We start from the raw sequence: 20893 nt of genomic DNA, 5'->3' as shown, positions 1-20893 counted from the left end.
CCTGGTGGCCGTGGCGAGGAAGGGGAAGCGCTGCCGCACGGCGCTGTGCACCCCCGCCCGCTCCGCCTTGCCCCCCGGGCTGCCCAGGCTCAGCTCGCCGCCGCCCCACGCCTCCCTCAGCGCCCGGGCGAAGCGGGCCAGCCGCTCGCTCGCCTCCTCGCCCAGGCAGCTCGCCAGCGGGTCGCCGGGCGGCTCGGGGAGCCCCGCTGCAGGCTGCTGCCCGCCGGGGGACGGGGCTCTGAGGGGAGCCGGCTCCGCCCGCGGCCGCTCGGGGCCGCGCGGGGGCAGCGGCAGCTCCCGCACCACGAAGTCGCCGGGGCAGCCCTTGAGGGTGCCGCGGAAGCCGCTGTGCGCGGCGGCGTAGCCGAAGGAAGGCAGCATGGCCCCCCGAGGGGCGAGAAATTAAAACTCGAAATCGAGTTAGAATTAAAAATCGAGGCAAAATTAAAAATACGCGGTTGAAAATTAAATAAAAATGGAAATAAAGGCGGCCCCGCGCACAGGGGTACGGATCCAAGATGGCGCCAGGGGGCGCCGCGGGGAGGGGCGCGGGGGAGCCGTGAGGGAGCCATGAGGGCGCTACCAACTCCCTCCAGCGGAGGGGGGGAGAAAGCGCTCCCCCTCTATTCCCCCCTCCCAGTGGAGCGCCCCGAGAAGGCGGAGCGGAGCGCGCTTCCGCCAGGCCCTGCCCTCTTAAAGGGGAATTACGCGGTGGGCTCGCTCCGGGCGGGATGAGCCGGGCGGTGGGCCCCACCACCCCGCTGCGCCGCCTGCCCTACGGGCTGCTGCAGCGCCTGGCCGCATACATCGACCCGCAGGACGGCTGGAGGCGGCTGGCCGCGGACATCGCCGGCCCCTCGGGGGAGAGCAGATACACGCAGCTGCACATCAGGTCCCCGGGTTAACGGGAAGTTCCCCGGTCCCGCAGCGCGGCCCCGTTTTGGGGGTTTTTAGCAGCAAAGCGGGGGTCGCGCTGTGCTGCCCCGGGGGGTGCCTGCGGGGGCTGCCCCGTGGGGCTGGTCCCAGCCCGGTTCCTCTGCCTTCCGCCCCGCTTGGCTCTCCAGGCAGGCGATACGCGGCGAAATCGGCCAAAATCAGAATAAAGCAGAGCCACGGACACGTAAAGCGCACTGTGTGCCCCAACACAGCGTTGAAGCTGCGCGTGTTATACCCAAATGTGCATTTCCGTGCTGTTTTTCATGCCTCTAAGTACTTCACGCAATCCGTTACATCCTCATTTTTAATGCCCTTGCGTTCGCCGTTAATCTCTGCCCCTGCTTCCCCCCCGCCGCTCTTCTCAAAGCCGCCTCCAATTTGTGGTTTCAGGAGGTTCGAGGCCTTCGAGCGCATGGGGAAGAGCCCCACCTGCGAGCTGCTCTACGACTGGGGCACCACCAACTGCACGGTCGCTGACCTGGTGGAGCTGCTGCTCAGGAATCAGTTCCTGGCACCCGCGAGCCTTCTGCTGCCAGGTAACCCACCCCTCTGGGCTCTGTCAGCAGCTCTCTGGGGGGCTAAAAAGCCTCACAGCAACCTGAAGGTCGGAAAGGATTACCTCAAAATAACCTACAGTGGCTGTCTTTGTCATTATTTACAATACAAGCTTTATAGAATTGGTTTAGAGTGCTTCAAGTTTGAATAAAAGCCCTGTAGTATTCACATTAGAAGAATATAATCTTTTCATGGAGTTTACATTTTGCATAATCTGAGTTAATAATGCCATACTGTTACTTGTTTGTTTGTTTTCTTATTCCTAACACAGTTAACCCTTTCTCTAAATTCCATTTTCAGAAGCTGTAAAGGAGGCACAAGAAGTTACGTTACCACTTTCTTCGCAGGAAACTTTGCCCATAGATGAGAAGCAGCTGCCTATACAGGAAAAAGAAGTGGCAGCTGTAAAACCTAGTCCCTCTCAGAATACAGAGGAGCAACCTTCAACTGCTTCCTACTTAAGTCAGGAAAACAGCTCACAGTCTAGTAACACGGGTAGGTGCTTAGTTTGCAAAACTTTAGGTACAATCTTTTTTGTTGATCCGTCCTTCACCTCTGTGAAATAAATCCTAGGAGCACGTTGGAGTAATGACTACATTCCTATCTCCCTGCTTTTGTTTTTTTTTTTTTCTTCGTGTGACCGTGAATGAAGCTTGTGGTAATAATAAGTCATCAGAATATGAGATGCACCCTGCAATTAGTGTGGCTAATGTAATGGAAAACTTAATTATTAATTGAGTTGCAATTTGTTTAGTGCTACACATAAACCTGTTGCCCTCTTTCAATACTGATTTTGTAGACTGTTTACCACCTTGTCCTTTAGATCTGGATCTTAAGTATCAGAAATACCTGAGAAGGTTGGAGAAAAGATGATTAAGGAAAGATATTTTTTAAAAAGAAAGATTATTTTTTTACATTTATTTCCTTGCATCAGAAAGTAGGGCTCTGTTATGTCAGGATTTGTGTTGTAGCAGATAGACAGAATCAATTCAATGTGCTTGTCCCATAAGCAAAAATGCATTTCTGTGTTAAATGGCATATATCTCTCTTAGATTTCCACAATTTTTGGTTTCGTGACTTGGAAAGTGTTACAAATAATTTCGATGCACGACCAGAATCAGATGGAGGTAATAAGCTGGGAGAAGGTGGCTTTGGCGTGGTGTTCAAAGGCTACATCAATGGCAGAAACGTAGCTGTGAAGAAACTTGCTGCTGTGAGTTATCCTCAACATCTTTTCTGAAAAATGACCATATAGTATAGTCTTGTTTATCTGTGGAAGGTGTTGAATGATAGGTTTCAAAAAGCATCCCTACATTAAACATCAGTTGAGTTGAGAACCTTATCCTGTAGTCCTGTGTGTGGTGCATGCTGTCACTGTCAGCAGAGATGATGTCTTGCCTTTCAGTGGTTCTTATGGTGGCTTGGATAGTTGTTGGGGTGAGCAAGGTGCTTCTTCACTTCCCCTCCTCCCCCTGCACACAAGAAGGGGCAGAAGGGAAGGGGAGCAGGTGAGGTTTCCCTTCTAGTTCCTATGGCACAGTCAGGCAGGAGACTCACAAGCTAAACAAACTAAATAGGTATTGCTGTATAATTTCAGTCTTTGTAATAAATATTTTGTGTGAATAACTAATTTTGTAACTAGTAAGTGCTTTTAGTAGGAAGATGCAGTGAAATAAAATGTACAAGTAGGAGAATCAAGTGAGGTAAAACTCACAAATGCACGCTGGGTGGAGAATGAATTGAGAGCAGCCCTGAGAAGGACTTGGGAATGCTGTTTGGTGGAAAAACTCAGTGTGACCTGGCAATGTGTGCACGCAGCCCAGAAAGCCAACCGTGTCCTGGCCTGAGTCAAAAGAATGTGGCCGGCAGGGCAAGGGAGGGGATTTTCCCCCTCTGCTCTGATCTGGTGAAACCTGGAGCACTGCATTCAGCTCTGGGGCCTAAAAGAGGGCAGTTTTACATTAGATATTGGGAAGAAATTCTTTACTGTGAGGGTGGTGAGGCCCTGGCGCAGGCTGCCCAGAGCAGCTGTGGGTGCCCCATCCGTGGAGGTGCTCAAGGCCAGGCTGGATGGGGCTTTGGGCAACCTGGTGTGGTGGGAGGTGTCCCTGCCATGGCAGGGGGCTGGAGCTGGGTGGGCTTTGAGGTCCCTTCCAGCCCAAACCATTCTATGCTAAGTTGGTGACTCTGATGAAACTGGATTAGTTACTCCAGTAACATCATGTTACATGCTATTAAAGACCATGTTCTGATACTTTTTGTTTGTTTGTTTTTGAATTCAGTAAAAAAATACAGTAAGCAGTATTTAAGTAGGTGTTATGTGTAAATAATTAAAATAAAGGCCAACAACTTGGTTTGTGAACAATGACCGATTTTTTGAATATGTGCAACAATATTAATGTCAAATACTTTCTTTGTAGATGGTTAATATTAGTGCTCAGGATTTGAAACAGCAATTTGATCAAGAAATAGAAATGATGGCGAAGTAAGTAGCAGATCATAAATATCATTATAACCTTTTCTAAGAATCTGAGTTGCTAGATAACACTTTAGCTAGCATGGTCCCTTATTTTTGTCTTAACCTGAAAATTTACCTTATGCTGCTAAACTTCATATAGAGCATGAGTGTATTTGGGTCACATCAAAGCACTGCTGCTGACAAATGGCTAGTTTCTTGTGCAGTAGGGCTGGAATGTGGCATGAGGGAGCAAGTTGCCTCTGCCTTGCTTTCTTACAAACGTTAGGAGCTTGGCAGAACATATCTGAATAGAATTTTGTTGCCACAGGTGTCAGCATGAGAATCTAGTGGAATTGCTTGGTTTCTCGAGTGATGGTGCCCAGCCCTGTCTGGTGTATGAGTACATGCCCAATGGTTCATTGCTTGATAGACTTGCTTGTCTGGTAAGTAAAATCTTTTCTAGCTTCCAGCTGCCTTACTTTGTTAAAGTGAGGCTATTTCTGAAATACCTTTGGAACGGTAGCAAATGGTAGTGGCCAAACAATATTTTACTACTTGCTCTTGTGTTCTAGAAGTAAGACACATGATGAGAAGTACTCTTCCAGTAATGTTACATACAGATGTTTTAGACTCAGTGTTAATTAGTCAAAGTGGATAACAATATGATGTGATGCACCAGTACCCCGAAGTCAAGGGAAGCTTGGACTTGCTGTGCTTTTGTGGAGTGGAGCAGAGGGTGCTGCAGCTCCTTCTTCTGACATTGGCTTGTTCTCTGCCAGCCCCTGAGATTTTGTGTTGTAAAACTGCCCTTGTGATAGCAGCTGTAACATGATGTTCCTAGTCTGTGTATCGCTTTCTGAAGAACCTAAACAAATGGGGTATGCTTCTTTTTAATTATTATTTTGTGTAATGCTTTCATCTGATTTAATCAAATGATGTATCTTCTAGCCTTGGCCTTTAATAACACAGAAGTTGGTTCTTTTTTGATAAAGGCAATTTTGTGTATGAGGGAGAAACCAGCCCTTGTTGGAGTGATAAAAATGGTAAACCAGATTTAACCCTCTAGGTGTGTCCACAGTAATCACAGTAATTTAACAGTATAAAACCTGCTTTATACTAAGCAGGTGCAACTTCTGTGGTTGTTATCTGTTCAACATTTTAAACTGGTGTTTCTTCAACACTCCATGCCCCTACACCCCAAAAATGTAGCTTTACTTTTTTCTACATTGATCTTCCTGTTGTGCTGGCTCAAGCGTTTAGTAGTTGGATGGAGAGCTGGGTTGGGATACTGATCAGGCTGAACTCTGAGCAAAATCTTTACATTTCAACTGGAGACATTTTCTCTGCAAGGCACCACCTTTGCCCCAACAGGAAGGAGTTGTGTTAGGATGAGAATAAGTAGCAGTGAATGGGGAAAGGCCTGGATGTGTTTGGTAGCACTGCTGGCTCAGGCTGGTTTGTTTGATTTGCTCAGATACCTATATGCATGCAGGTTTTTTGGTTTTGCTTTCCAGCTGAGTCAATATAGAAGAGAAGTTAAGTTTTGCTTAAGACAGTGCAAGTTTATTTGTTTATTTGTAGAAATGACTGTCCTTGACAGAGATGAATGTTTTCATATACATGTAACTTTGGCCATTATCAACAAGTGAGCTGAGAAGAATAGTGGTAATTGAAAGCTAAAATTGGAAATGCATTTTTTTTTAAACTAATTTTTTTTACAAGGAAAAGACAAATTTACAATATAAATTCAGAAAGAGTCCTCGTCAGATAAAGTCAAATAGGTGAGGAATGCATATACTGAATGTGTGTGTATGCTGATAAAGCAGGATTCATTGTGAATTCACTGTCTTTGTTTGGGGCATAAACTCTTATGTCATCTGCTTCTTGTCTCAGCTTTGAGGAGCAGGCAAGGGAGGTGGTAGAGTGATAAAATACTCTAATCCTCCTCCCTTGGCTACTGACAAGATTAAAAAGTGCTTTTGAAATGCACTTTGAAAGGTGTCTTCGCTTCCAAGGTCTAGTTATTAGTGTGGATTGAGCTAAACTCTTGGAAAAGTGTGAAGTCTGGAAATGTTGGAAGATTAACTTCTTATTAATAGTACAAAAATGTTGATTGCTTGGAGTGATGGGCTTTGACTTAAAAGGCACTGGTATTGGTGCTGATACAAAGAGCAAGGTGCAGTAGATGCTGATAGTTCTTTGCAATGTAGCTTGTCATACAGGCTCAGCATCAAATATTATTGAGAACACCTGCAAAAAAAAAGTAAATTAACCTTATCCAGAGTGTGGGGAAGAGAACTGTATGTGACTGTCAAAGTAAATTAAGAAATCTATGCCATTAATCTTTTAAATGATTTACTTGAAAATCACAACATATGGCACGCAATTGTTGTTTTGGATTGTGTTTTTTGTTGTTGTTGTTTTGTATTATGTGTATTGTGTAGATGTTTTGTATCTATGCGTATAGTAAATTTTCATGTTTTCACTTCCCTTTTTCCCTTCTTATTCAAGAATGACACTCCACCAATTTCTTGGAATACGAGATGTAAAATTGCTCAAGGTACAGCAAATGGCATCAACTTTTTGCATGACAATAATCATATTCACAGAGACATTAAAAGGTAAAAGCTGCTGACTATCACTGGCTGCTTTTGCTTTGTTGTACCCTGTTAAAGTTTGTTAGAGGGAACAGACTGAAAGAATCATTGCTTCACTCAAGGGCACAATCTTTTCTGCAAGTGCCATCCATCACCATAATCTTGTCTGTGCCGCAAGGACACGGCCAGAACAGACTTCTAAAGATAATTGGGGCTGTTGTAATCTGTCACTATCAAACAGTTATTTGAGTGCTGCAAAGACACACAGAAGTTCTGTTGTTTTGCAATTGCTGCTAACAAAAAAGCTGCTGTTGGAGAACATTATGAGTTCTTAAATTGGGAGTTTTTCAGATGAAAACCCAGCCTTTTTTTTTCTTCCTAGAACACTTCTTCTGAGTGTCCCCTTTGGTTTCTTTCTATTTATTATGAAGACTTTAAAAATTACTTAAGTCAGGTTTATGAAATTCAGGGCTCTTCAAGGTTGATGTGGTGTTCACTTGGTTGTTATACCACCAGATTTTTTTTTCTAGGGATATCAGAGATCAGAAAAAGCTTTTGCATTCTGTGATTTTTATTTCTCCCTTTCTTGCTAGTAGTTTGGTTCTCTTTTTGAAATACCAACACAGTACAAATGTTTGAAGAAAAGCCCTAAATGCCTTACTCCTTTTGTGAGTTAACGAGGAGAAACGGACTGGTTGAATGTCACGGATGAATGTTTCAGTCGCTTTCTGGCTTCTAACAACTCTGCTACATCTAGAATGTATACATTTTGTGAATTCAGCCTATGCTGAAAGAGTTTGTTGCTTCAGCTCCCTCATAAAATGTACTGCTGCTTTGACAATTCATGTTTCTTCTTCTTTCTTCCCTGCTTAAGATTCTGGACAAGTGTAATGCCTGGGAGGGACTCATTTTCATTACCTTGTGCTGCTCTACCCTTCTAACTGCTGTGAGTTGATCATATTACAGGACTGAGTTTTGTTTTGTTATTCTTGAATTCCATTTTGTAACCTCTTGCACTGTCACCGTGACTAGTTCAATCAATTTGGTTGGTGTTGTTAATATTGCTGCCGCTCCCAGGTAAAACTTAGCAAAATGAAAAATGAAGTAAAACTTAGCTGTCTTTTCATCTGTTATGTGGGAATGTGTCATAACTACCCAGGCATTGGAACAGCTTCTCTGTAGGCTAGTGAGGGCATGTCTGAATAGGTGTTCTCAGAATTGACCATAGTTTTTTGGTTGGTTATACCCAGGAAATAGTGCCTGTATCTTCTGGAGCTTGACAGTTGCAATAAAACTTGATTCTGTTGTGGTGTATCACAATATGACCTGTCGTAACTTGACTCTTCAGAGATCAGAGCTGCTTATCAACTTGAAGTTGTGATCCTGTTCCTACTTAACAAGCTTTAACTATGAAACCGGTTGGCTGATGTTTGGCTTCTTGCAATGATTGTATATTATAACGCTTTTTACAACTGTTCTAGTGCCAAGTGACATTTTGTAGCTTGCAGCTGTGTTACTTTTGTTGACAAGGTTTAGTGAACAAGAATGGCAAGTTAGGAGTAAGTTTCTAGTGTTACATGTTGCATCTGGCTATGTAGTTTGCTAATAAGTTCCAGTAAGGGGGTCAGAAAATAAGGAGAAATATTATAAATATTAAACAAGTGATTTTGAAATGGTTCCAAATTCTACAAGCATAAGAAATAGTAGAAGGATTTATGCCGCAATTCATTCAACTGAATATTTTTCAAAAATGTAAGATCTTTTACATAGGCCTCCTACTCCGGGTTTTCTGTAAGGCCAGTAAAAGCTGGAGATCAAATAGAAACACAGCACGTTTCAAGAGAAGAATATAAGTATTGTTATTCGTTTTACATGGGAATTTGTAATGGTTGACATTGTATTAGATAATAGTTGTAAAACCTGCTTTTATTGGTTCAGAGATTTAACAACTAAGAATTCTAATGTGATCCAATACCCAATTTTGCTCTTTCTTGTTTTTTTTTTTTTTTCTTTTTTTGTGTCTTTTTTTTTTTTGATTGTTTATTTATTTGTTTGTTTCTTCTTTGCATGCATGCACAAGAAAAACTGCATGGATTTGTCTTCCTGTCAGACAGATCTTAATTTACTTAGAGCAATTCATTTTGAAATTGAGCAATTTCAAAAAAAGTTATGTATATATATAAAGAAATATGAATAAAGACCTTATATTTCAAGAAACATTCAGAACACCAGTTTGCATTTAGTTACTAAAAAGTTATTAGTCTTTAATAAAACCAAGTTACTGGTTTGGAAAATTAATTTTTCTTTTTTCTCCACTTTCTACCAGTGCAAATATCTTATTAACTGATACATATGTGCCCAAAATTTCTGACTTTGGACTTGCAAGAGCGTCTGTAACGTTTACACAAACCATCATGACTGATAGAGTTGTTGGAACAGCAGCCTATATGGCACCTGAAGCTTTGCGAGGAGAAATAACACCTAAATCTGATATCTTCAGTTTTGGAGTAGTAAGTAGAATGTTCAAAGCTATATATGAATTCTGTTTTGTGACTGGTAAAAGTGTACAGAATCAAGAATACCCGGGAACTAAGAATGAGAGAACTATCTCTGATCTATTATTTCTCCTTACCCTGCCCCTGGTGCATGTGCTCGTAAGAAAGTATTTCTGAACTTTGATTTGTTTAAAAGCATTTAACTATGTGGATCAAAACTTTGACTTTGCTAATGCACTTTCAAATGGATATCTTTAGAATGTGAATTTATGTATGAAAGACCAGAGTAAAACAACATTCTAAGTTCCAACTAAATATAGGTTGAAATAATGTAAAACTGTTTTACTTCTTGCATAGTAATTCACAGAAATGTGACTCTATTTGAAGATTTTTAAGAAAATGATTCAAATTTAAATTTTCTTTTACTATATTTCAGCACCAAATGTGTGGTACCATGTGGGATTTGCCTTAAAGCTGAATACAGTGCTTATCTAATCCAAATAAGATAACTGCTTATTATTTGGGAGAAAAATGAATCAATTCTGAATAGATTCAAGAGCCATTGACACCCTCCTTCACGGCATTTAGTTTCATGGGCAGGTAGGCCAGATAGTGTAATTGAGTATCTTGGGAGTCCTTCCATTTTGCTTTGAAGCAATGCAATATAGGATGAGGAAAAACTTCCCAAACTACACTGCTAATAAGTGATAATGGAAGTAAAGGAAGGAACACCAAACAATTGCATAGAGGGCTGTCTTTGGACAAATATGCATTCTGTGAACATTTGTTTGAAAGACTGAGGATTATGCTCCTCTTCTCAAATGGTATATATGCTAAGGGTTGTTGTATGTTTCTTCTGTATGTCAACTGCATGAAGTTTAACAAGGCCAAGTGCCGGGTCCTGCACCTGGGGCGCAATAACCCCAAGCAGAGCTACAGGCTGGGAGAGGAATGGTTGGAAAGCTGCCAGGCAGAGAAGGACCTGGGAGTGATGGTGGACAGTCGGCTGAATATGAGCCAGCAGTGTGCTCAGGTGGCCAAGAAGGCCAACGGCATCCTGGCTTGTATTAGGAACAGCGTGACCAGCAGGGCTAGGGAGGTGATCGTCCCCCTGTACTCAGCTCTGGTGAGGCCGCACCTCGAGTACTGTGTTCAGTTTTGGGCCCCTCGCTACAAGAAGGACATCGAGGTGCTTGAGCGGGTGCAGAGAAGGGCGACGAAGCTGGTGAGGGGCCTGGAGAACAAGTCCTACGAGGAGCGGCTGAGGGAGCTGGGCTTGTTCAGCCTGGAGAAGAGGAGGCTCAGGGGTGACCTTATCGCTCTTTTTAGGTACCTCAAGGGAGGCTGTAGCGAGGTGGGGGTTGGCCTGTTCTCCCACGTGCCTGGTGACAGGACGAGGGGGAATGGGCTTAAGTTGAGCCAGGGGAGTTTTAGGTTAGATGTTAGGAAGAACTTCTTTACAGAAAGGGTTGTGAGGCATTGGAACAGGCTGCCCAGGGAAGTGGTGGAGTCACCATCCCTGGAAGTCTTCAAAAGACGCTTAGATGTAGAGCTTAGGGATATGGTTTAGTGGAGGGCTGTTAGCGTTAGGTTGGAGGTTGGACTCGATGACCTTGAGGTCTCTTCCAACCTAGAAAATTCTGTGATTCTGTGATTCTCTTCTGATTTTTATTTTTTTTTCTCTTAGGTCTTGTTAGAAATAATAACGGGTCTTCCACCAGTAGATGAAAACCGGGAGCCACAGTTACTGGTATTTTTCTTTTTGCTTTCTCCCTCTCTCCCTCCAGGATCACATCATGTGAAATCGTAGTCAGTTAACAGGTTATTAGACAATCAAATTAGTCAGCAGGAGATGCAGTTATTATAAGAGCTATTGTATCAATGTGTGTTTTAGAAGTGAGGCAGAAACTTTTCTCTCTTGGCTGGTAGATAACTGCCCCATCCCCAAGGTCATCTCCTTCCAATCTGATGCTTTATTTCTTTGTTTTGATATTGTTTCTTATTGATATATACACACATACATACATATACATGTATATATATATATACACACATATACACACACACACCATTCTGCTTTATGAACATACATGTAATCCAGTTTTACCCAGATAACCTGGTAGTTCATCTTTTACTAGAGCATCTTAAAGCATTCATCTCCATTGGTTCTTTGTTTCTTACCATTCCTGTATCATTTTTCATTCTCTTCAACTTCACTAAGAATTTGCAAATACCTTGTTTTTAACCCTAGGGAAGTTGGGAATGGAAGAACTATTTTGGGGTGCTTTGATTTTTAATGTTTAAGTAGAAATAGTCTGCTAATTTAGGAACTTTGTCTCCAAACTTACTCTTTTGAATTAAAAATCTTATAAGCTTGCTCTTTTTTTTTTTTTTTTTTTTTTTTTTCAAACTACTTAATCCAAGATTTTTCTGGTATAGTTCTAATGTAACAGCTTAATTATTTACTAAGTATGAAATAGAAATGAGTTTTGGTTTGGTTTTGTTCCATACTATTCAATATCAGATCACTTCTAACACAGCTTTAGGAATACCTGTGTACTATTAATAGAATATTTTCTCTAATCCGTATCTTCTGGAGTAGTGTAATACTTATCCTGTTGAACTCTGTGATGACCTTGGAGAACTCAACGCTGTGTCAAATGCAATCCTAAGCCTTATTTATTTATTTAAAGTGGGATTTTTCACAAGATAAATCATACTTTTTATTCCATTTTAGATTATGATTGGAACGTTTTTATCATTGTAACATATTTTAGGGAGCATAAAGAGAATGGTCAGTGTAAGACAACGTGACATCCCTAGCTTTGAAAATTTTAGGGTGGTTGAATGTCAGCAGTTTCAGACTCACCCATAGGGGACAGCAGAAGGCCTGCCTCTGTTCACTGACTTGTCTGTGGTATTCCTCAGACAGTATTTGTGATTGCCGATAACATAGTTCAAGTGCGTTGGGGCTGGAAAGTTTGGGACTAAAACCATCAGATTTGAAAATTGATTTCAGACTAGAATCATAGAATGGCTTGGGTTGGAAGGGACCTTAAAGATCATCCAGTTCCAGCCTCCCTGCCCTGGGCAGGGACACCTTCCCCTAGAGCAAGTTGCCCAGGGCCTTGTTCTACCTGGCCTTGAACACCTACATGGGGCTTCCACAGCTTCTCCAGGCAACCTTTGCCAGTGCCTCACCACCCACTGAGTGAAGAATTTCCTCCTAATATCTAAATTCTAAATCTCCCTTCTTTTAGTTTAAAACCCTTCCCCTTGTCCCATCATTGTCTGCCTGAGCAAAAAGTTGCTCTCCATCTTCTTATAAGCACCCTTGAAGTATTTAAAAGCTGCACTGAGGTCACCCCAGAGCCTTTTCTTTGGACTGAACATCCCCAACTCCCTGTCTTTGTAGGAGAGGTGCTCCAGCCCTCTGGTCAACTCTGTGGCCAGCCCTGTGGTGCCATTCTAAGAGGTGCACATCCTTTGTGGGCTGAGGGCCCCAGGCCTGGATGCAGGACTGCAAGTGGGGCCTCACAAGGGCAGAGCAGAGGAGGACAATCATCTGCCTTGGTTGATGCAGCCCAGGATGCAGTTGGCCTTCTGGGCTGCAAGGGTGCACTGCTGGCTCATGTCAAGCTTTTAGTCCACCAGAACCGCCAAGTCCTTCTCTGCAGGGCTGCTCTCAATGAGTTCTTTTCCCAGTCTGTGCTCCTTTCTGTCTGGGATTGCCCTGATCCAGGTGTAGCACCTTGCACTTGGCTGTGTTGAACCTCATCAGGTTAACATGGGCCCACTTCACAAGTTTATCCAACTCCTCCTGGATGGCATTCCTTCCTTCTGGTGTATTGACTACACCATGCAGCTTGGTGTCATCTGCAAACCTGCTGAGGGTGCACTCAATCCCACTGTCCATGTCATTGATAAAGATATTAAACTGTACCAGTCCCAGGACAGACCCCTGAGGGACACCACTTGTCACTGGCCTCCATCTGGACGTAGAGCCACTGACCACCACTCTCTGAGTGTGGCCTTCGAGACAACTCCTTGTCCACTGAATGGTCCATCCTTCAAATCCATATTTTTCTAATTTGGAGATCTGGGTGTCACTTGGGACCATGTCAAAGGCCTTACACAAGTCCAGGTAGATGACATCGTCTGGTTTTTCCTTGTCAACTGATGTAGAAGTTTCCTTAGAGTAGACATAGCAGCCAGTGACCGACTGGTGGAGGAAGGCATTAATCTCAAGAATGAGGCCTTACAAACTTGACAAAAAAGAAAAGTTATTTGTGCTTATGCTTGCCTACTTGTGGGTTAGTAAGTAAACGGGTACTTTGTTACTTTTTCAAGAGAAGCAGCCTGATAAGAAACTGTACTAAGCCTTGAATATTAAAATTGTATGACGCAGCTAAAGGGAACTTGCTATGCAATTGTGTTAACTCAGAGATAAATGTACTGTACACTTCTATCACACACTATAGTCTCATAAGTTGTTTCTGAAAATATTGATGGATAATTATGCAGCCAAACCACTGCCATTATTCTTTGTCTAGAAAAGTGGTTGCAAAAATAAGTGCAGAGCCCAAAGCAAGTTTTCAAATTGCTACTGTGGAATTATGATCTTCAGATGCTTACATGTTATCTGTTCATTGCTTCAAACTCTCTTGCAGTTAGGTATCAAAGATGAAATTGAGGATGAGGAAGCAACTATTGAGGATTATATTGATGCAAAGATGCATGACTGGGATGCAACTTCAGTTCATAAAATGTATTCAATTGCTGATCAGTGTCTGAATGAGAAGAAAAACAGGAGGCCAAACAGTAAGACGGTATGTAGCTTTTCAGATTGAAGGCTTATTTTTAGCCTTTTTTGTAGTTACAGTGTCAGTTATTTGTACTTCTCTCTGTTCTTTTGCAGGTCCAGCAGCATCTACAAGAGATAAAAGCTTGACGTATGTTTCTTCTGATACACACGTTTTCTAAACAGAGTAGAAACCAGCAACAAACGCAGACTTCTATCAGCACATAGTGCGACATTATCAGCTTTTCTGCTTTCCAGAACTTTCTGGCCTGCGTATAAGGTGTGCTGTTGGCTTGTCACCATTGTGCTGTTTTTTTAACTGAGCAGCATTTCCACATATCCTTAGTCACTGGACCTTCAACAGATTTTTATTTTTTTATTTTTTGTATTAAGTTTTAGTGCTGGTACATCATCTACACAGCTTTTTAAACAAATAGATTATGAAATGGAAATGTCTTTTGATTTTCAAGTATGTCTTTGGCAAACACGTGGGACAGTTGCAGGTTAGGATGTCTTTCTGCAAATCGCTTTCTTGAGTGATCTACTAGACTTTTTTCTACTGAAGAGAAAAACATTTCATAGTTACAGTTGGTACTTAACACTGTCTTCTTGGAAAGACACAATAGTAGTACCCATTTAAAACCAACTTCTTGCTTAGCATTTTAGCTTGAGAGTTCATTTTAGTCTGAGAATAGACTGGTAATGTTTGTGAATGTGACTTTGAAAAAGTCTTCTCAGGATTTTTTTTATTCAAATAAATGTTGCTATCTTCTAGGTTTCAAGGTTTTATAAGTAAAACAATTACACTAATACAAATGCAAAACAATGTATAGCTTTCTTTTGGTGAACTCAGTGTGATGACAAACGGTTTAATCTTTGTTCATAGGAAGACTCACAATTAATATTTTATGTTTTAGAATAAGATTCTATATGAGACATTGCAAATACAGATGGTTTATTCTGTTAAAAGAGACCAATATAATGTTGTTAGGACCAATTCTGCCCTTTCCTTAGCTAAATAATTAAGCTCTTACTTATATTTATGTATATAAGTAAATATTAAAAATATACATTTAAAGGCATTGAAAGCTTTCAAAAGCAGAAAGATCGACAGACCAAAGAAGACTTCATTCTACTTTTATTGAGATTCTAGATACTTTGGACTACCTTTGTAAGTGAAAAAGGTTAGTTTCATATAAACCTTTTCTTGTACTTCAAAATTTTCTTGACAGCTTAGGGATAGGAAAACAGTTTGGCATACAGCTAAACTAAGATCTATGATTATGGAAAAAAAATACACAGAAAAGAATCTAACTGCATTTAGGGGCACATATCATTGTAGAAGGCATATGATTTCTAGCACTTGTTTTTATAACATTAGAACTCAGGTTAAGTTATTCTTTATTTCCCTTTCAAAATGATAGATTAACCTAGAAAAGAATCCACTTAAACCGTTTCTAGTTTTATTGAGTATAAACATTAAAAGCTGTTTAACATAAATAAAAACTGCATTATGACTGTAGATGCTTATTCCAGCTCTTAAAACCTTTAGTCTTGGAAACAACGTGCATTCTATGTTGCTTCTGTTTCTGATAATAGCATTATAGTAACCTCACTGCATGGAATAAAGCTGTACAGCTTTGGACCAGGTATAGTGGAGGGGGGAAAAAAACACCCTGCTATAAACTGAAATGAGAATAAAATGCATTTAAGTCATTCTTAAAGCAACTATTCCAGCTGTTACTTGAAGGCTTTCTTCTAGATAATTTCTGCATTTTACTGTTCCCTGGAGCTCAAATACATCTGTATTGTTGCTCTGAAGTTGGTTTGTCATCTCCCTGATGAGTGCTATTCGCTGCTGGTGTTGTAGAACAATTTTGTTCATGTAACAGACGTGATGTTCTAGGTGCAAGGAGCATTGTTATCACAGGTGTGTGAGTTAACGTTCTTACATCATAGTGGACCTGTGAGCTGCCTCTTTGGGCTGCCTGCCTGTTAGCACCTAAGTTTTGCTGGTAGTTCTCCTCACTCAATGAAAATGAAGCACGTTTGCTACCACTTCAGTTAAAAAGTAAATTATAAAAATTAAACTCTTTTCATAGTGAGGAATATCCCAGTGAGGAATAAAGGTATGTGTTAAGTGAATGTAGCTAGCTTATCTGTTTTTCTGTTATTCACAAGTTGCAAGGAGAGGGGACCTTCCCTACCCCCGAAGTTTTGTTTGTTTGTTTTTTAAGATCTGCAGATACTAAACCCAGCACCTATAGCCAATGATGGGCCAATAGTAGCTGACTTCTGCTTCATTTGTTCCCTGCAAAAAGCATTAAACTATCCTAGGCTGCATCCTTTACATTAATTACTATACTTAAGCTTTCTGTGACAGAAGTCAGTAAATTGGTCGTTCATGTTCTTGGTGAATAAAGGAATGATGGAGTTGGAGGTGAGAAAAAACTTGGTATAGCTGCTAATAGCTGGATATTATTTTTTTGTCAGCTGTAATATTTCATATTCTTGCTGAAATGTTAAGAATTACTGCACCTTTGTATTCAAGATGGCTAGTGGAGAGTTGTATTAAACACCCACTGAACATAAGGCAAATAAAGTGGCTTTTGTTCAAGTTGTCTGTGATATTCATGCTCACATACAGCATACCTCCTTCCTCTCTTACCCGTGCCTCTTCTAGGAACCGTCTTTTTATACAGCATTTTGCATTAAAATTACTCTTAAACTCTAGTTCAAAACATCCACAAATTTCCTTCTTCCACCTGCCAAACTGCCCTATCATCCCTTTTCCCTGTGGCAATGTGTTGGCAGGACATTTAAAAGACAAGCCAAACCACTAAGTGTTCTTTAGGAAGACTACAAGCAGACTAGTTCTTGGCAGTTTAGAGAAACATTTATGAAACATCACCATTTGATCATTTAATTTTAATACCTCATGCTGAGCAAATAACAGCGGCTAGAACTATTAGATTACTAATCAACTACTTCAGCATTTTAAAAGAAAGTTTTCTGAAGCAGTTTGTTGTTGAAAGCATAAAAACCCTCAGGCGTTAAACACACTTGGAGCCTGCTATGAAGGCTTCCATAAAACAATAAGAAAGTAGCTGTGTAACAGAGCATATAAGGATTCTTCTTCAATAGCAAGAATCAGAAACTTGGTTCCTGCCCACCTCTGTTCTTATCCTCCAGTCACTTCCTTTTTTCGCCTGTTATACACCATGATAATAAAATATGTATCTTTGTTAAAGGGAGACTATGAAATGATTCAGACAACACTGAACTAAAGCATCAATCTTTATTTATAAAGTAGATTACAAAATAGATAAAGTTACTTTTAGCATCTGAAGGTGGTTTTCATTGAATACATAGACAGCATAAATCAAAAGTTTCCTTTATCGATGCATTTATTCAACTAACAGACCAATTATTACCTTGGCTAGTTTCACAACCCCCTTACGGGAGGTTTGTAAGACCAAATTGTCCCTACTTTGCAACATAGACACTTCAAAAATAATTATATGTCATGTTAATTTACAGCAATTAAATAGCTTGTGATTTAAATGCAAGCAGCTGCATTGCTTTTGGGCTTTATGAAGGCCAACAATAGTTTTAAATGGACACTTTCAATTATTAAATTACCAGAGACAGTTTAAGAAATAACTTTTTTTTAATGCCCTTGTAGTGTGCTGGCTCTGAACATGTCTTAACAGTAGTAGTGTTATGGGAGGCAACTACACAGATGTAAACATGATAGATCTTACAAAAAGATCAGAAAAGCTTCTTATTGCTGTGTCAGGAGAATAGCTACAAGAGGCCTGAAGAGGCAGCTGGCAGTGCAAGACTTTGTGTAATTTAAAGAGAAGTGTCTGTTAGAGCAGGCACTCTCTTTTAGGGAAAAAGTGAGAGGGAACCAGGACATTACTCTGCTGGCTGGTCGAGGGTTTATACACCCACATGAAATATTTTAAAGTAAAATAACTTAAATGTCTGGTTTGGGCTGAACTCCACAGCAGCTCATTGTAAACTCCCTCACATAATCACTTAACCAGCTCTGGCCATCCTCCAGCTTAAGCTTTCTACTTTCTATCCTCATCTACCTAGGGCAGGATTAGGAGGAAAAAAAAAAAAAAAAGGAAAACAACAAAAGCAAAAACAACAGCAACAACAAAAACAAAACATGCATATAACCACAACTGGTCAAACTGTTCATTATTTAAAACAGTTCATATTAAAAAGCTGAACTTCTTTACTGGCTCAAATGAATGTAAAAAAAAAATATGTATGTGCACTCATGGCATGGTTGACACATGGGCAGAAATATTAAATTCAAACAAAAAGCCCTCTTGCAGTAATTTTCAACTGCTACAAGTCAAATGTTTACCTTTAAAAAAAAAAAAAGATGCTGAAATGATTCAGACTTCAAATTAAAAAAAAAAAAGCTAGTTATTATGTATGTGCTGCATACACACTAACCATGTTTAAAAGCCATGACACTTGTCTCACCAGTAGTACACACCAGAAACGTCCCGAGGACCAGCTCATTGCCCTAGCAGGTAAAGGCAAGAGGCAGAAGAAAGAACACAGCAGCTAAGGGCAAGCAGATTATCTGAGGATCGGGAGCTATTGAATTGGATTGATGTAGTGTATAAGATTAAATGAAAAAAGCTGAGGTGTCAGATTCCTACTGCATATAAACAACACAGTAAAACCAGCAACTATTGCAACCTTCACATTACATAGTGCAATCTCAGTAACAAGCTAGTATCTCCAAATGACATAATACATAAGATAAAACAAATTTTATCAGGAACTAGTAGTGTCAGCCTTATTTCCCTACAGAACTATGTTAAATTGAGCTATCCTCCACCAGGTAAACACATGATTCAGCTATACAATGTATACAACCAGCACCTAAGATAATATGCAGTGAACCAAGACTCGCAGCTCCCATGTAGCTCTAAAAATAATAATAACAATAATAATAAAAAAAAAAAGCTCAAAGCTCACATAAAAGATACTAAAAAGCAAGTCCCCACTGGGGAATATAATCTATCCTTTAGAATTTGTCTCATTACACAATTTTAAATATTTAAGTTCATCCAATACTTGATTTCCAAATCTATTTATTCTTTAATCTCCTTGTTAAAATCTATCTTTCCTCTTCCTACTAAATAGATAATTCATGGTTCAATCAAGTTTAAGACTCTTCTGGCTAATTTTAGAATTTAAAAGGGAAGCAGAAAACAAACAAACCCCACAAAATCCTACTCAGGTGCTGCCAGCAGTTTTTCAAGACCCAGTTGGATTTTGTTTAAGATTTAACTTACTATTAAAGTTCAAACATTTAGGAAAAGTACTTTTTAGAATACCTTTAAAGTTGCAGTGGATAATGGAAGAGCACTAGGCTCTCAAGAATAAATCATCATTATGAAACAAAGCAAATCTATTTCCATTTGATGAACTTGCACAGGTTTAGATCCAAGTGCACAGATAGATTATCAATCACTTATTAGAAACTTTAAGCATATCACTTTGAAAGCAGCTCCATAATCTACTGAGTATACTGACTGATGCACTTTTAATCACATTTAACTTGGTCATTCAGTACTTAATATATAAGTCTTATGAGTGGTATAGAAGTCTGGAAAAGCTGTAGTGGTTTTATGTTAGATTACCTTAAGAGACAATTCCACTAAGTTGGTCATAAGTTTGAAATGACCACGCTTTTGTGCAGGAAAAAAAAATAAGTCTGCTACTCCTGAGCAAGTACTTACCATTAATTGACAGATAACAGATTTTAATTAATCTTTTCTACTTAAAAAAAAAAAAAAAGAAAGAAAAAAAAAAAGAAAACACCAACAATCCATCACATCAAAAACATAAGAAAATCTTCTGCTGTGTTATTGTCCATGAGAGCTACCAGAAAGAATGATTTATCTGGGACAGTGGTAGATAGTGGTTCAGCTCTTCACACAGGTGAAGTCTTATGGGTTTCAAGAGGCAACTAATATGGATACAGGTTCGTTATCTAGGCATACAGCTGCTACTTACCCACAGAAAATATGGGCTTAATAGTCTTGTCTGTGAATGATCACATGTATTGCTATTAAATAATGAATTCTAATTTAAAATAGAAGGATACTAGCTTATTTTTCTTCCTCTACCTTTAAAATAATCAACTCTTCCACATGTCATAAAATATGGTCAACAAATATAATCATGTAATAACATGGGAAGCATCGAGGTCAGAAGAGGGCAGAGTAAAAAGGTTTTTTTTCCCCCCTAGCATCTATGGATGGAATGATTTCAGTTCATTAGCAAAAGTCAGATATTTTTTTTTTTTAAACTGTAATACCCTATAATTAATGCAAATGACAGTTTCTAATCACTAGATGTTTCAGTCTCTGCTGGACCTCTGATCAGTCTTCGTATTCCCCTCTTCCCTGCAGGACCTTTTGGTTTAGCAAAACTTTGTTTGTGTGCGTGTTGTTTTGGATGAACCTCTTCATAAAGAAAGTCAGCAGTTAACTCATCACCATTATCAATTTCAATCTGAAAGAAATAAAAAGCAGCTTATAATATCACTTATATATCACCTTAGACATTTAATAACATTTAGAAATTTTGCTGAAGCTCCAAATACTGTATTAAAACCAATATGTACAATAACATTCAGAGTCTTACATGAAGTGTTCTCAACTTGTGCCTAGTCACCTCAGAAATCCTCGATAGTCTTTCTGAGAATCAACCACACTCTTAGCAGTACTGATGTAAGTGCATTTTGATTTAATCACTTCTTCCTTAAATATAAGCACAACTACATATCCCAAGAAACTCCTATTGCCCCAAGCTTTAGCACTATGTACGCAGCAATAACTAGGAGTACACACTCCATGTGGAAACAAGTGTTTATTAGTCCTCCGTAAGAAACTTCCTTAATAAAGCAGCATGTGATCTTTCAGAAAATTTCCTTTGTTTATCCTCCCCTCAAAAGTAGAAACTTTTCATTGTTCCAGTGTAATCTTCACATTTTAAGAATTAAAGTTTT

General features: G+C 40.0%; 2 protein-coding genes across 5 annotated transcripts in view; one reads left to right on the top strand and one right to left on the bottom strand.

The window, feature by feature from the left end:
• Positions 1 to 20893, top strand: part of IRAK4 (interleukin 1 receptor associated kinase 4) — a gene marked incomplete at its 5' end in the record, with an annotated part of 21647 nt that overhangs the window by 233 nt on the left and 521 nt on the right. Inside the window, 11 exons of one of the 4 annotated variants that reach the window (XM_084507033.1) lie at positions 299 to 438; positions 1327 to 1472; positions 1792 to 1986; positions 2544 to 2704; positions 3912 to 3976; positions 4278 to 4392; positions 6461 to 6570; positions 8873 to 9056; positions 10729 to 10791; positions 13712 to 13870; positions 13960 to 16459. In XM_084507033.1, coding sequence (XP_084363159.1) covers positions 1349 to 1472; positions 1792 to 1986; positions 2544 to 2704; positions 3912 to 3976; positions 4278 to 4392; positions 6461 to 6570; positions 8873 to 9056; positions 10729 to 10791; positions 13712 to 13870; positions 13960 to 13992 — 1209 coding nt within the window. In that variant the 3' untranslated portion in view covers positions 13993 to 16459. Of the gene's footprint in view, positions 1 to 298; positions 439 to 664; positions 893 to 1326; positions 1473 to 1791; positions 1987 to 2543; positions 2705 to 3911; positions 3977 to 4277; positions 4393 to 6460; positions 6571 to 8872; positions 9057 to 10728; positions 10792 to 13711; positions 13871 to 13959; positions 16460 to 20893 lie in introns of those variants that run through there. The other 3 variants (XR_014688798.1, XM_084507032.1, XM_084507031.1) reach the window with 3 other exon arrangements.
• Positions 17127 to 20893, bottom strand: part of TWF1 (twinfilin actin binding protein 1) — a 19560-nt gene continuing 15793 nt past the window's right edge. Inside the window, exon 9 of the mRNA XM_084507035.1 lies at positions 17127 to 20397. Coding sequence (XP_084363161.1) covers positions 20227 to 20397 — 171 coding nt within the window. The 3' untranslated portion in view covers positions 17127 to 20226. The remainder of the gene's footprint in view (positions 20398 to 20893) is intronic.

Source organism: Aythya ferina (assembly GCF_964211825.1).
Source record: "Aythya ferina genome assembly, chromosome: 1".
Taxonomy (NCBI): Eukaryota; Metazoa; Chordata; class Aves; order Anseriformes; family Anatidae; genus Aythya; species Aythya ferina.
The sequence above is the reverse complement of the archived record's forward strand: the minus strand, read 5'-3'. Positions and strand labels throughout refer to the sequence as shown.